This window comes from Cyprinus carpio, chromosome B23, assembly GCF_018340385.1.
Source record: "Cyprinus carpio isolate SPL01 chromosome B23, ASM1834038v1, whole genome shotgun sequence".
In the NCBI taxonomy this organism is placed as follows: domain Eukaryota; kingdom Metazoa; phylum Chordata; class Actinopteri; order Cypriniformes; family Cyprinidae; genus Cyprinus; species Cyprinus carpio.
Window position 1 is genome coordinate 20,108,119 of NC_056619.1, and position 15,409 is coordinate 20,123,527.

General features: G+C 35.0%; 1 protein-coding gene across 3 annotated transcripts in view; it reads left to right on the forward strand.

Moving 5' to 3' along the window:
• Nucleotides 1-15,409, forward strand: part of LOC109048134 (inactive dipeptidyl peptidase 10) — a 46,371-nt gene that overhangs the window by 26,405 nt on the left and 4,557 nt on the right. For 2 of the 3 annotated variants that reach the window (XM_042750189.1, XM_042750188.1), the window contains exons 6-21: nucleotides 2,969-3,021; nucleotides 3,598-3,679; nucleotides 4,698-4,818; nucleotides 5,091-5,245; nucleotides 5,433-5,530; nucleotides 7,099-7,222; nucleotides 8,709-8,753; nucleotides 8,945-9,049; nucleotides 9,645-9,736; nucleotides 10,306-10,353; nucleotides 11,393-11,511; nucleotides 11,603-11,650; nucleotides 12,484-12,582; nucleotides 12,968-13,034; nucleotides 14,488-14,682; nucleotides 14,971-15,025. In XM_042750189.1, coding sequence (XP_042606123.1) covers nucleotides 2,969-3,021; nucleotides 3,598-3,679; nucleotides 4,698-4,818; nucleotides 5,091-5,245; nucleotides 5,433-5,530; nucleotides 7,099-7,222; nucleotides 8,709-8,753; nucleotides 8,945-9,049; nucleotides 9,645-9,736; nucleotides 10,306-10,353; nucleotides 11,393-11,511; nucleotides 11,603-11,650; nucleotides 12,484-12,582; nucleotides 12,968-13,034; nucleotides 14,488-14,682; nucleotides 14,971-15,025 — 1,506 coding nt within the window. The remainder of the gene's footprint in view (nucleotides 1-2,968; nucleotides 3,022-3,597; nucleotides 3,680-4,697; nucleotides 4,819-5,090; nucleotides 5,246-5,432; nucleotides 5,531-7,098; nucleotides 7,223-8,708; nucleotides 8,754-8,944; nucleotides 9,050-9,644; nucleotides 9,737-10,305; nucleotides 10,354-11,392; nucleotides 11,512-11,602; nucleotides 11,651-12,483; nucleotides 12,583-12,967; nucleotides 13,035-14,487; nucleotides 14,683-14,970; nucleotides 15,026-15,409) is intronic. The other variant, XM_042750190.1, reaches the window with a different exon arrangement.

Consider the following 15,409-nt stretch of genomic DNA (forward strand, 5'->3'; position numbering starts at 1 on the left):
GCCAGTGTCACAATGATGCAGATTCCAACGTTAGCAATATTTCTTCCACTGTTTACCGTATGGATATTAATTTTGTGAATCCTTGCAAAAACAGGATTTATGACTCACAGCAGGAAACCAGGAAATCTTTTTTTCCTATAATCAACACATATACAGTCTTATATGCTCAGAGAAAAATGCGCTGAAACTCAGAACCAGACACTTTGAGATTGCAACTTTCACCTGCCACACAATCTTATGTCTGTCTTTTTAATACTGAGATGCAATACTGTTCAAAAGCTTGGGGTCGGTAAAATTGAAATATTTTTTTGAAAGAAGTCTTATGCTTACCATGGCTGATTTAAAAAAAAAAAAAACTTAAAAATACAGAAAAATAATATTTATTATAAATATTTAATAAATATATATGATTACAATTTAAAATAACTGTTTTCTATTTTAATATATGTTAAAATATAATTTATTTCTGTGATGACAAAGCTAAATGTTTTAAGCAGTCTTCAGTGTCTCATAATCTTCATAAATCATTCTAATATGCAGATTTGGTGCTCAATAACCTTTTGTTGTTGTTGTTATCAGTATTGAAAACAGTTGTGCTGCTTGCTTTTTTCTTTTTTTTTCTTTTTATTTTTGAAAACTTTTTTTCCAGGATTCTTGAAGGTTTAATGAACAGTATATATTTGAAACAGAAACCTTTTTTTTTAACTGTGATCTCTATTTAATGCATCCTTTTGATCAGTTTAATGCATCCTTGCTGAATAAAAGTATTAATTTCTTCCAAAAACAATATCTTACTGACCTCATACATTCATCCTAATGAAATAACTGTTTACCATCCCTTCTGAACAGTGCGACAGTCGGCTGTTCTGTTTTTAGTATGCAGTGCAGGGCATGACTTTCAATCCTATTAGGCTTTTGGGAAGTGAGTGCAGTTCGAAGGATGTCGTCACACTGCGTTCTGTTCTGATTCTGCAGCAATCAATACATCTAATTTTACCCGAATCATTACAGACCTAACTGATCAATATATCTTCATATAGCCAAATGCGTTGTAATATACTATCCTGCCTTATTGCCGAAATGCACAATTGTCCTCAGAGACCCAAAGGACACTTCTATTGATTTAGGTCATCTTTGATGTGCTTATCCAGTGGAGGGGGTTTCAAGCTGATGTTACGCAAGCAGTTTTTTTTTTTTTTTTTTGTCTTTTTTTTGAAGGATATTGACCCCAATGATCATGCTGATCGAGACATATGCCGCTATCATTCTGTCATATGACCCCATACATGTGATGTACTGTTCTAATAAGAGTCAAACCTCCCTCAGTTTCACTGATTGTGAAATAAATTCAAATGTTTTCTAAAGAATTGCTTCTTTTGTTCACGGTGCTCCTCAGACGAATCAGCTGAATGAAGCTTGAAATTGAAATTGAAATGAACCATTAACCAGAATCCACAGTTGTGTTGTCATGCAGTTAGAGAATGAAAGAGATTATGAGTGGTGCAAACTGAATGTGAATGCAGGCTTTGTTCAGAATGGAATTCAAGCATACTGCATACTACACAGTATACACAGACTATTGTTTAAAATGGTATAATAGCATGATACAGGCTCCTTTTTTACAAATAAAAAAATAAAAAATACCATTGGGCTACATTTTTCTCACATGGTCTCACTATATTACATGCTTAAATATTTATTTTCAATAATTAAAGAAGAAAATAAAGTAATTTAATTTGGCAAGGATGCATTAAGTTGTTGTTCTTTTTAAATTTATCAACTCTATTGATCAAAAAATCCTGAAAAAAAAATGCATTACAGTTTTGACAAAAATATTAAGCACCCCAGCTGTTTTAACATTGATAATAAGAATTTTTTCTTGAGCAGCAAATTAGAATTATTTCTGAAGGATCATATGACAATGAAGAATGGAGTAAGGGCTGCTGAAAATTCAGCTTTGCATCACAGGAATAAATTACATTTTAAACATATGTGACCCTGGAGCACAAAACCAGTCATAAGTAGCACGGGTATATTTGTGGCAATAGCCAACAATACATTGTATGCGTCAAAATTATCGATTTTTCTTTTATGCCAAAAATCATTACAATATTAAGTAAAGACTATGTTTCATGAAAATATTTTGTACATGTCCTACCTTAAATATATCAAAACTTAATTTTTGATTAATAATATGGATTGCTAAGAACTTATTTTTTTGCTCCCTCAGATTCCACATTTTCAAAAAGTTGTATCTCGGCCAAATATTGTCCTATCCTAACAAACCATACATCAGTGGAAAGCTTATTTAAATGTATAAAACTCAATTTATACATTTATACAAAACCGACCCTTATGACTGGTTTTGTGGTCCAGGGTCACATATTTAAACAGAAAACAGTTATTTTTAATTTAAATAATATTTTACAATATTACTGTACAATATTTACTGTAGTTTTGATCAAATAAATGCTTCTTTCAAATATACAACAAAATCTTTTCGACCCCAAGCAAACTTCACACTTGAAATAGAAGATCAAGTTCAAGCGCATTGCATTGCATTCTTATACTGCACAATTCGGCAAGTTAAGTAAGAAATCCTGAAATTTCAAATGCATACTGTAAATTTGAATGCGGCCACAATAGACAAACACTCTTAAAAATAAAGTTTCTTTATTGGCATCAGTGGTTCTATGAAGAACCTCGAGCATCCACGGAACCTTTCAAAGGCAGAAAAGGTTCTTTAGATTTTTAAAATGTTCTTTAAAATGGTTATTTTAGGAATTGTTTACTAAAAGGTTCTTTTGGGAACCAAAAATAGTTCTTCTATGGCATCATTGCAAAAACACCCATTTGGAACATTTATTTTTAAGGGTGTACTACAGAAAGCGTACTATGGTAGTATGCAATTCCGTACATACACATGTGTACAATTTAGGGATCTACCATGTCCTCTGCCCCTTTCCAGGTATTCTCACAGTCCTTCACAGCATCCTTTGCAATCTTCACAGTGGCCAGCGGGTAGGTAGAGATGGAGGTCCCTCTCTGCATGGCCTGCACTGGGCATGTGCACAACCAAAAACCAGTCCAGAGGTCCTTCAGCGTTTGTGCTTTTATCCAACGTTATTCATCAGGCATTGAATATTTAAAAGTATAGAAAGGTACTATTTGTTCTGGAGTTGACAGGTCTCTGCTGGATGAAATGTTTTTACACTAACCTGCAATTTATTGAATGCCCCGACGGGGATTTGCTATGTTCTGTTTGTTGATAAAAGCCTGAGATTTTTTGCTTGTGGTTGTGAAACAGCAGTGAAACAAATGTCTTGAAGCCCATTTGCTTGTTTTGGCAGAATTCTCAGATCATTTAGCCTTAACTGTGGTTTCATTGCATGACCAGACCCCTGCCTCTCTGTATACTTCACTTTCATTTTGTATTAACTCTGCATCTGCATCGTGCTGTTTTTACGAGCCCTTTCAAGCACTCAAAAATGACCCAGAACCTGACAAATTTGTACCATGTAGTGCTTCAAATGCGTGTGAAGTAATAGTTCAATCTTGGCCAATCTTGGTGCGTGTGTTTATGTGTACTTATCTTAGGGAGATTACAGACCTCACCCCATCAGAGGAGGATACATCTGTACTTCAGTATGCAGCATGGGGACCTCAAGGGAACCAGTTGGTGAGGATAAACCCATCGTCCAACTTTTAGGTTGTGTTCGGAATGTAATTCTAGCTTACTGAATACTGCTTATTTTAGTATCATTGATATACTATTGTCATTTTTGTCAATATTTTGAGTTTGATTTATATATATATATATATATATATATATATATATATATATATATATATATATATATGTATAATATATATATATATATATATATATATATATATATATATATATATGTATGTATATATAATATATATATATATATATATATATATATATATATATATTGTATATATCTATATATATATATATATATGTATATATATATATATATATATATATATCTTTTTAATTTTAATTTTAATTTTAGGTAAAGTTTATTAATCTTGTTTTGTCCTTTTGTCATTTTTGTTAATGTTTTTTTTTAATGCATATATATATATTTATATTAAGTTTTAGTATATTTAGTTTTAGGTATTTTAGTAGTATGGCTTAAACTTAACAAAAATGGTAAATGTTGACAACTGCTTCACTAAATTTGTCACATGACACCATAACATTTGTTTCTTTAATTAAGTTAAATCACGTTAAATAAAAATATATTTTCTATTATTTAAATTCATTTATTTTGATTTTTTGTCATTTTTAATGACTTGATCAGACTTCACAGTCATAGGTCATTGGACGTTATTAGTTTTATTTTAGTTGTTATTATTTTTTTTTTTTTTTATTATGATTATATTTTGTTTTTTAAATATTAATTTGATTGTGCATTTTAATTCTGTATATGATTTTTTGTTTGCTTATTTTATTTGTTGTTTTGGAAAGTTTTGATTTTCCAGATTTTGTATTTCTTCAGACATTATATTATAAGAATTTAATATTGGCCATAGCATTAAAATAATTATCAAGCTGTGATTTGAATTGTTTATATGCACTCAGCCCATTTAATTTCTGAATATCTTTATAAAGATTTTAAGTTAGGGCTTCATCTCTCTGTATAATGTCTCTTTGTTGACTCCAGGTCTATGTCTTTGAAAATGACATCTACTACAAGCCAGATGTTTTTGGCAAATCCATACGTCTGACAGCCACGGGCAGAAACGGGATGGTGGTTAATGGACTGTCTGATTGGACCTATGAGGGTCAGTGATCTCGGACGTGTTGTCCCCTTCAAACCACTCTCACTGCAGTCCATCACTTTAATGAGTAGCCTTAATTTTATGTGTTTCTTTGAGACAATTTTGACAACCCCTTGAATACATTGCAGTATTCACGAAGAGACTATTATCTCACTTGGTCTCATAAATACACAATGAGCTAGGTAAATGAGATTTATGATAATCAGCATAGGTCTACGTATGGGTTAATTAGCCTCATCAAAATTTCATTTCTGTCTTACCTTATAAAAATTTAGAGGAGATACTGCTGAAATACCCTGCGTTCTGGTGGGCAAAAGATGGCGCGCGCCTGGCATATCTGTCTATTAACAACTCAGCAACTCCTTTTATGGAGATTCATCACTTCCTGGGCGGGATCTACCCTTCTAATGTCCTCTACCCATATCCGAAGGTAAGAACAGTGGACATGCAGCCAACTATTTTGTTTTACAAGATGAAATAACCTCAAAATGAAACCAATATCAGAGTAAAAGTTTATATTAAATCATAAATCATAAATGAAATATATGCACTATTTATAGACTGCAAGAGCATTTAGTCTTTGATTTGATGATGTTTAAATAATTTGCTCTGTACAGGCAGGTTCCAGAATCCCATCAGCCAGTCTGTTTGTGGTGAATTTATATGGTCCAGCACACACATTAGAGATGATTCCTCCAGACTCCCACAACAGCAGGTGAAGTTTATCTTTAATCATTTTGTGTCCACAATTGCGCAGATGCAGTGCACAGGCTATGGATATAGAGGGGTTAATTTGTAATATCCTTCTGAAAACATGGTGAAATGCCTCTTAACTGTCTATTGCATGTATTATTAAACAAAAACTTTTTATATTGTTAAAAACGATTTGTATTCATTTCACTGTCGCAGTGTTGGTTGTAGGCAACAAACACATTTATGCAATTCATGATATGCAAATAATTTATGACTAAATGCTTTAAAATTAAGTTTAGTCTCCAACAAATGTGAGTTATGGTTTTAATGGATGAACAATATGAACAGATGCTTTTATGAGAGAGAATTGTCTCAACATTGTGCATAATGCCAGAATAAGTCTTCAAAATGGATGTAGTGCGACAAAAATAAAGATTTAAGTAGTTTATTCAAAGTAATTCCTTCATTATTAAACCTTTTATTGGCATTTGAAATGCATCATGCATTTGCAAACTGAAGAAAATGGGCTTGCTGCTCTGAGGCAACATTGTGCAATGGATTATTGAGAGGGGTTTGGTGTTACTCACTGAAGATTTTATTACATTTGCAATGATAAAGTGCTGCAGTTAATAGTTAATTTTTCATAATTATTTTTTTTATGTTTTCCCCAACCCCCTTTAATACTTTGCACATAGTCCCATAGCAAAGAGCACAGCCTTCATCATCCTGGGTTTGTCGGCATGAGCTTTCCGCATTTAGATTGTAGAATTATTGGCCATTCTTCAGCACAAATATGCTTCTGCTCTGCCAGATTAGATGGAGAATGCCGGTGGACAGCAATTTCAGGTCTTACTGCTGATTTTCAATTGGATCCAAGTCTGAGCTCAGGCTGTGCGGCTCCAGAATACCAACCTTCTCTATTTAAGCCATTCTTCATTGTTTTTGCTGTGTGCTTTGAGTCTTTGTCCTGCTGGAAAATGAATCTTCACTCCAAGCATAGCTTTCAGGCTGATTTTTGTCCTTGATTGTAATCGGCTTTTCAGTTCCTCCCGGTGAAAAATTGTCCCCAGAGTGTGATTTAATTAAACTTTATTTTACAGTGTTAGTCCCTTGAGCTTAAAGTCTCATTTTGCTACAGAGACCTGGCCAAAATAGCAGCATTAAACATCACAATGTGTTAACAAACATAAAGCAAGGCTGTTATATTGGTTGTAATGTTCCTCATTGACATGGGAAACATTACAGTGCTTAAACGAGCCAAAATATCTGTTCAGAAAGTCTTATAATTGTGTTCTAAACTTATTTATAATGTATCAATATGTCTTCACTTTGCATGTCTCTAAGCTAACTACACAATGCTCTAGTGACCTTAAAGGCATAGTCCATCCAAACATAAAAATTCTGTCATTTATAGTCAACCTTATGTCCTCTTCATTTTAAAGAACATTGGTAACCAAATAGTTTTGGGTCCCACTGACTTCCATAGTATTTTGGTACATACAGTGGAAGGCAAATCAAAGTTGTGATTCTGAATGCACAGTACTCTTTCATTCTCTTTCTGTCTGTCTTTTTTTACTCCTCTTTCTCTAGAGATAGCTACATCTCTATGGTGAGCTGGATAAGCAGCACGCGTCTGGCTGTGCGCTGGTTGAACCGGGTCCAGAACCAGTCTGTGCTGTGTGTGTGTGAGGCTACGACAGGAGCCTGCTCAGAGGTGAGGGGTTACCAGCTCATCCACTGCAGCCCACTCGGTATCTTTACTTGCAAAATGTTCATCGATTGGGCTCTCATTTCTTTCTTGTCTTCTGCCGGCTCAGCCTAATTTCCTTCTGGAGGCGTGAAAGACTAACTCAGCTTTACTTCTAAGCCTCAGTTTTGATGTGCAGCCTGTTTTAATGCCTAAAGATCACTCCCTTTGTATGTATGTGCTTGTGAATGACAGGAGCGTCTGCTGTCCTTGTTTGATTTCTACACTCTGTGTTTTGACAAATGTCAACAGTGCTTTATAATTGGAGGCATTGGGAGCTGTGCTGAAATACACAACAGGGTGCAACAGTCAGGTTCTGAAAGTAAAAATCCCATTCATTTTCTCCATAGAGAAATTGATTTTTAACAATAATGTATAAACCTCTCAAGACTATGCGCTTTTTGTTTGTTAAGGGATGATAGATGATTCTGTCAATGCCACAAGTCATTTATTAAGTGATTTTAGCTTAATCTAAAAAAAATCATTCAATTTAATATTGAAATGTATACAAATTTTAATCAATAACATTTTAATGTGTAATATTATATACAAAATATTATACTCTAATGTTGAAAAGGTAGGTTGCATTTATTTCATCAAAAGTACAGTAAGCAGTAATATTGTAAAATATTATTACAGTTTAAAATGAAGTTTTAATATATTTTAAAATGTAATTTATTCCAGCTGAATTTTCAGCATTATAACTCCAGTCTTAAATGTCACATGATCCTTCAGAAATCATTTTAATATGCTGATTTGGTGCTCAAGAAACAATTACTTATAATTTATATTGATTAACTGAAACAGTTTTTCTGTATAATTTTTAGGATTCATTTATGAATAGAAAGTTAAAAAGCATAAATGCCATTACTGTCACTTTTGATGACAGTGAAGTGATTTCTTCCTTTGACCCCCAAACTTTTGAATGGTTGATTTGTCTTGTTTTTATGAATTTTTGACATATTTATGGATAAAATGATTGTGAAAATAGTTCAGGAACTTTAGCTGTTGAAAATGGGCTGATAAATGGTTGATGTTAAAATTCTAAAATTAAACAAAATAAAAACTGAATATCAGCCATTTTAACTGCTACAAGGTAATTTCGGCATAACAAAATTATAATGCACAATATGAATAATTGATATTTGAAGGCAAATGTAATCTAAATGTAAAAAAAGAGGAAATATGTAGCTTATATCTTAAATAAGGTTAACTTAGAACAGCCTAATGGCATAGATGCAGAACTCTAGATGTTCCTGACAGCACATCTAAACTGCAGATAAAATGCGATGCCAATGAGAATGATGGATTGACTGAAACTCTGCATTAGCCGTGGAGTTTGTTATGATGTACAACTCTCCCTGGCAGGCAGAAGAGAACAAATGATTTAAGCACATATTTTACTTATGATATATGACATGTCTAATCCTTTTAAAACATCTTTAATCTTCAGAGGCACCAAATGGCGATGGACTTCTGGCACAGCAACCAGCGCCAGGTAAGTTCAGCCTCTCTCTCTCTCTCTCTCTGTTTCACTCTCTCCAGGGAGGCATGAAATCAATTCTCAGGCTGCGTTCCTCGGTTCCTAAAAGCTGCATCCACCTTGGACAGAAATGAATTGCATCAAAATGGTGTTGTCTCTCGTTGATCTGTTGGAGGAAAGTATATTGATGGTGGCTTGTCCTACAGGAGGAGCCGTTGTTCACGGCAGATGGTTCTCTGTTTTACCTCATCCTGCCTGCCAAGCAAGGGGCCCGTGGGGAGTTTCTCCACATCGCCAGCCTCCCCGCTCAGGTCTGTGGGTGGAATAATTTCATACTCACGTTATGCACAATGAAATTAGATGCCCTCATAAACTTCGTGATAAGAAACCTGAAGTACCCAGCGTATGTGTGACTTTTTATGGATGTGTGGGGGTGATGTTGAACTCCTCTGCATTGTAAAGTCTTTCTCTTTATTGAAATGTAAGACTTTCGATTTGAATAAATAGTTAGGTTTTCAGGTGCACTAGCTTAATTTAGATTTTTTTGTTTGCTTTGTTCAAAGTCATTTACACATTTATATCATGAGCTTGAAGTAACACATGTCATAATGTGTTTTTATATTCCTAAATAAGAGTTAAAGAAATCTCTAATTATAAAATGCTACTAATACATATATATATATATATATATTACTATTTTATATGAATATTATATTTGATATAAATGTTTTAATTATTTTTATTTTTATTAATTATTTTTATCTTTATTTGCAGTGTCTTTCTTTCTTTAAATCCTTTGCAATCTGATGCTTAAATGTATTGTTTTCTTATCTTCCTGTCCACTGCTTTCCATTATAACTTGCCTCCTCTAATAAGCTTTTTATCTGTCTATTTCTTTTTCTTCAGACTTCCACTCCTTCGGTTTCTCCTCGCTTTCTAACATCAGGGAACTGGGATGTAACCTCACTGTGTGCCCTTGACGAGGAGAACGATAAAATGTATGACAGAACCAATTTTATGAGCAAACCGTTTCACCTCGAAAGCCTCAAGACTGTGTCATAAAGCATCTCATAGTCAACCGCACTACCTAATATGAGTAATTATTGAATAATTTACACCTAGCGATCCTATTTAACCCACTGAATCCACAAAGATGGCACTTAATTAAAATGAATACAGTAATTTAATGTTGAAATTTTCTCTCCGGCTTTGTTCTCTAATTGCAACCGCATTAAACAAACCCTCTTGAATAACCATCTCAGAAGTCATAGCTTTACAGAAAAAAATTATTTCTCATCTTTCCAAAGCATGAATATTTATAAGTTGTCAGATCTATAGCTCAAATCAAAGTTTAGGCCCACAAATCAATGACTTACAATTAATCTGGTACTGACAGAAATGAATGCACATCACTGACTTCCCTACTTTTCATGTGTAACCGCTACAAACCTACTTAGTATGCAGGTCGTATGTGGAAGTAGACTCTATTATAAGAGGATAAATGACTGTCTACAAATAGTAACTCAAAAACCTTTTCAGATTTTCTTAATGTGTCTTTCCCCTGTAGCTATTTTCTGAGTACGGAGGAGTCGCGGCAGAGCAGACACTTATACAGGTGGGTTCTGTCCCAAACCGATACGCCTTTTAAGCTATAATTGAGTATTTTATCATCACTGTCTAGGAATTCTGCGCCTCTCATGCCGTGCTGTGCATTTGCATCTAAATCAGTCTGACAGCATTTGCACACCCTGTTGTGTTGTATTTCATTTTCTCCATATGTTGATTATTACATGTTGATATTCTGCATCCGCATTGACGTTCCAGTTTGTGAGTACGTGTTTTCATCGACGACTTGTGTTGTAATCAATTAAATCTTTTTCTGTCTACGTCTGAGATTTGTTTTGGGGGCATTTGTGAAAAGCCAATAGACTTTTTTCCCCTTCTAGTGAGCTCCAGGCAAGAAGCCCAGCTAATTCATTTAACAGGAACAGCAGCTTAGAGAGAGAGAAAGTCAGAGGCAGAGAGAGATAGAGAAGGTTGAAAAGGAGACGGGCAGAGGGGGAGGTGCTGCACCTCACAACGATTTAAAGGGTGTTCTCTAACCTTTGATTAATGCTTTAAGCCTCTCACTTGCTCTCTGTGGGCCACAAGTTCTTGTAGATTTTTTATTGTGACTATCTGAGCAATGTGGTGAAAGTGCAAAGGTCCAGCATTGGGCTTAACGAAAGATCAGCACGTGTGTGTGTGTGTGTGTGTGTGTGTGTGTGTGTGTGTGTGTGTGTGTGTGTGTGTGTATTAATGCACTGGAATTTATAGGGACAGTTCAGCCAAAATTGTATAATATTGTTTATTTATTTAAATAAGTTCATTTTTATTCATCAAGGATGCATTCACTTGAGTAAAGGCATTTATAATGTTACTTTTGACTGAATTTCTTCTATAACCTTTTCTCATGCCTTTCTGACTTTCTTCTGTGAAATGCAAAAATGTTCATGCTAGACAGTGGACTGTCAAAAGGTGTTCAATCTCATTTTGACAATCCTGATCACCATATGTGGTCAAAAATAAAAAGAAAAAGGGTGGATTTAAAGTTTGATTGCATCAGCATTGATGATGAATAGTGTAATTATGAAATGCTTGCTTGTTGCCTATAGCGTGGAGCTCGGAGGAGTGTTTCATCGCCAGTGTCTGACATGCAACCTGCTTGAGCGATGCAGCTTCTTTAAAGCAGACTTCAGTCCCAATCAGACATACTTTACCCTCTATTGCTTGGGTAAGATCACACTGTATCTCATGCAGACACACTTAGACATTCTCATCTCTGTCAAAAAAGATGTTTCTCATCTCTGTCATACTTTTTGCAGGCCCAGGTGTCCCAAAGGTAACCATTCACAGCACAAGTGACCCTTCCAGTAAGTAGAATTAAAATGTTTCTGATTTCAAGCTGTTATGTAGTCAGCCGTTTGTGGCTGTATAACAGAAAAAAAAGAAAAAGATTTTAATTGCTAATACAATTGGGTATTTAAATGCACCATAGTAGAGTTATAGTTTGCTGTATTAAGCACTTATAAAATATGACTTTTATTATTGTTCATACTTTCATAAGATTATGAGATTGACTGAATTCCTAAAACTGTGTAATTCATCCTAGATGTTTCTACTGTAACTTTTTGTTACAGTAGAAAAATTTAGCATAACTGTTTTCAACAGTGATATTAATTAATGTATCTTGAGCACCAAATCAGCATTTTAGAATGATTTCTGAAGGGTCATATGTGACACTGAAGACTGGAGTAAAGATGCTGAAAATTCAAATTTGCATAACAGGAACAAATTACATTTCAAAATATACTAAAATAGTTCTTTTAAATTGTAATAATATAAATAATCTATAAAATAAATGTAATCTAAAGACTAGAATATCATCTATAAACTACCTAGAACTCCTTAATGATCACAAAGCAACACCCAAGCACTACTTTATTCACTTACCTTTAACTGCCAACATGATACTGAGAAAAAATAGAATATATTTTAGAATGAAAGCACCCCAGTGAGTATTTTCAGAGTTTGTTGTATTGAGAGTGTTCTCTAAGACATCAAAAAGTGCTTCAAGGTATCCTCTTGAATTTTATTATCTTGCTAGATTCATTATTTCACAGTGTTAATATTTAAATACTCCAAGGTGGTGAACTGTTCTGGTTTAATGCCAAAAATTTATTAAGTCTGCTTTCTGCTCTTGCAGGATACACAGTGGTGGAAGACAACAGCCTCCTCGCTATGTCTCTTGAAACCAAGCGGCTCTCTGAGACAGTTTTCCAGACGCTTTCCTTTGACAACAGCGGTAAAAAGATTTCTTAAGTAACTGATTACATTCCTCCTTTCGCTTTTACTAATTGGATCCTCACAGCTGTACCGTTGGTGGTGCCTTTGGGGGAAGTCTATTGCAGCGTGTGTATTTTTGCTTGTGTGACGTGTAAGGGAAGGTTTGAATGTGTGGACATCCGTGTATATAAATTGCACATGTATTGTATCAGGTCCCCTGACTGTGTGTGTGTGTGTATGTGTGTGTGTGTATTACTGAGAGTTTGTTAAAAATCAGCGGGCTCATGGGAGCTCATTTGCCAGTGGTTAGAATATTGATGAGATGGTACCCAGACTTCCTTGCAGCATGATACAGTAGAAACGTCCGTTTGTTCTGTTTTAACTGCCTTTGCAAACAATTATAGACCTAGATCTGAAGATGTCCCTGCCTCCTGGGTATGAGGGAAACCTGCACTCTCTCCTTATTATCATGTAAGTGTCTCCCCTCACAGTATGATACTGTTAGTAAGGCAACATTGTATTATTATTGTATTGCCCATTTCTGCATTAGAGTAAAAATGAGACAGGTAATTATGAGAAATGTATATAAAAGGCCACATCGTGTGAGACACTACTATTCATAAGTTTGAGTTTTGTAACTCTTAAGCTTATCAAGGCTGCTTTTATTTGATCAACTCAAAAACAGTTGTGCTGCTTGATATTTTTGTGGGAACATTGGACATTTTTTCAAGATTCTTTGATGACTAGAAAGTTTAATGGAACAGCATTTATTTGAAATCAGAATATCAGCCAATTAGAATATGGGGATGATTAAGAGGTCATGAAGGTCAGAGGTCAATGTGCAAATCTGGCCAGGATGCCAGGGTTATACCCCTACTATTTTTGGAAGGACATCCTGGGATTTTTAATGACCACAGAGAGTCAGGACCTCAGTTTAACGTCTCATCCGAAAATTTGACAGTATAGTGTCCCCATCATTATACTGGGGCATAAGGACCCACACAGACCACAGGGTGATATTTATTAATAATCTTAATAAATCATAATAAAAAGCAAAAAATGCCAAAACATAAATCTAAAAAAAGATAAATAAATAAATAAAAAATCTCACTGACCCCAACTTTTGAATGGTAGTGTATAAAGTCACACTGAGATATAAAAGTTGCAGTTTGTTGCAATTTGTGAGCTATAAAGTGACAAATGTGAGAAATAAGTTAGCGACTATTTCAAATTTAGAGATTTGTAAAGTCACAATTATGAGAAGTTGCAGAAACCTTTTTGTTTATTCTGAGGAAGAATGGAGCTTCCATAGTAACGACATTTCCTAAACATTATTATGGTTTTTCTAAACCATAATAACCATAACTCAGCTCCTCTTAATGACACATATTTGCATACTGAATTGTGATTGGAAAAAATTTAAAAAACAACACTTGCTGAATCAGTGCAGCATGTGACAAGGATATAGCATGGCGAACTGATGTCTATTGCTTAACTTACTCATTTTTTAAATAGTAGGCCGTATATACTATAGTAGGCTAATAAGCCAGTGTTGGATTAAGATGCGTGCTGAGTGTCCTGACGGTGATAGATCAGCTCTGCATTTCACATGTACACCAAACCAAAGCCTAAAACTTACGCTAGACTAAAACATATTTCCCTGCCTTGCAAGCAGCAGTATCTCCTTGTGGAAATGCAAATCAAGTTAAGACTCTCCTCTCCCTGGCCGTAGCTGGTTAGGCTATATGATTTATGAATGCTGTGTTATTAATAAGCAATATGCACAAGCTCGATTGAGATGCAAGAAGTATTCAGCAAGTGCCAACACATTTACAGAATGAAGATCAGTGTGCTGATGTCTTTTTAATCTACAATGTGACATTCTGTGTCAACACCTCCATCTATCCATTCTCTGCACCTGTAGTGACAGTATTCCCGGGAGGCAGTCGGTAACGGAGGAGTTTGCCCTGGGCTGGCCGGAGGTTTTATCCAGCCTGCATGGAGTGGCACTGGCCTGGATCGACAGCAGAAGCCAAGTCTCACAGACACAGAAAAGCAGCACCCTGGACCCTCGCAAGCTGGGTTCCCTACGCATTAAAGACAAGCTTGGAGTAGTGGAGTGAGTCATTCTCTTATTCCAGTTATTAAGAATAATACCTATAATAGAAAAGTCATTTTCCACGCTAAATATCTGATAAGGAAATGCTTTATGCTCTGAAGCAGACGCTGGGATTTCGTTCATATTTTGTTGAACACTTGCTTGGCTAATTTAATTGAACCTACTTCTTGCTCAAGGCAAAAAAGTGATGTTTATGTCTCTGTGGAGTTGATACGTTGGCTGCTTATAAAAACCAGTCATTTATCATAACTCCTAAATGCCCCCTGAAATTCGCATGTTTCGTTTCAGATGGTTAATGCAGTTGCCGTACATTGATGGGAGAAGAATTGCTGTTTATGGAAAGGTAAAATATATATTCTGAAAATGGAGCGTTCAAGCTCTAACGTCTGATTGGATGAGTCACATACAATTAGGCTAATAAGTGCAGCTGTATCCACCCACTTTTTCCATGGTGTTGGTTGTGGAAGTATCTTTTTTCACCTTCACTTTTATCCATGGTTTGTTTTTTTTTAAGTCTTCATTAAAGCAATATGAGCCATGAACCAAACCAACCAGCAACTGAGTTGGATCACAACATTAAAAACTTTTATTTGAAGCAGAAGAATATTTAAAATTGGACAAAGAGACAAAGGTACAAAACTGTGCATTTAATGGCTTTAATGAGGGAGAGAACTACAATACAGTTTGTTGCTGCAACTCTGATTGGTGGAACTTTGTTGACAGCAAC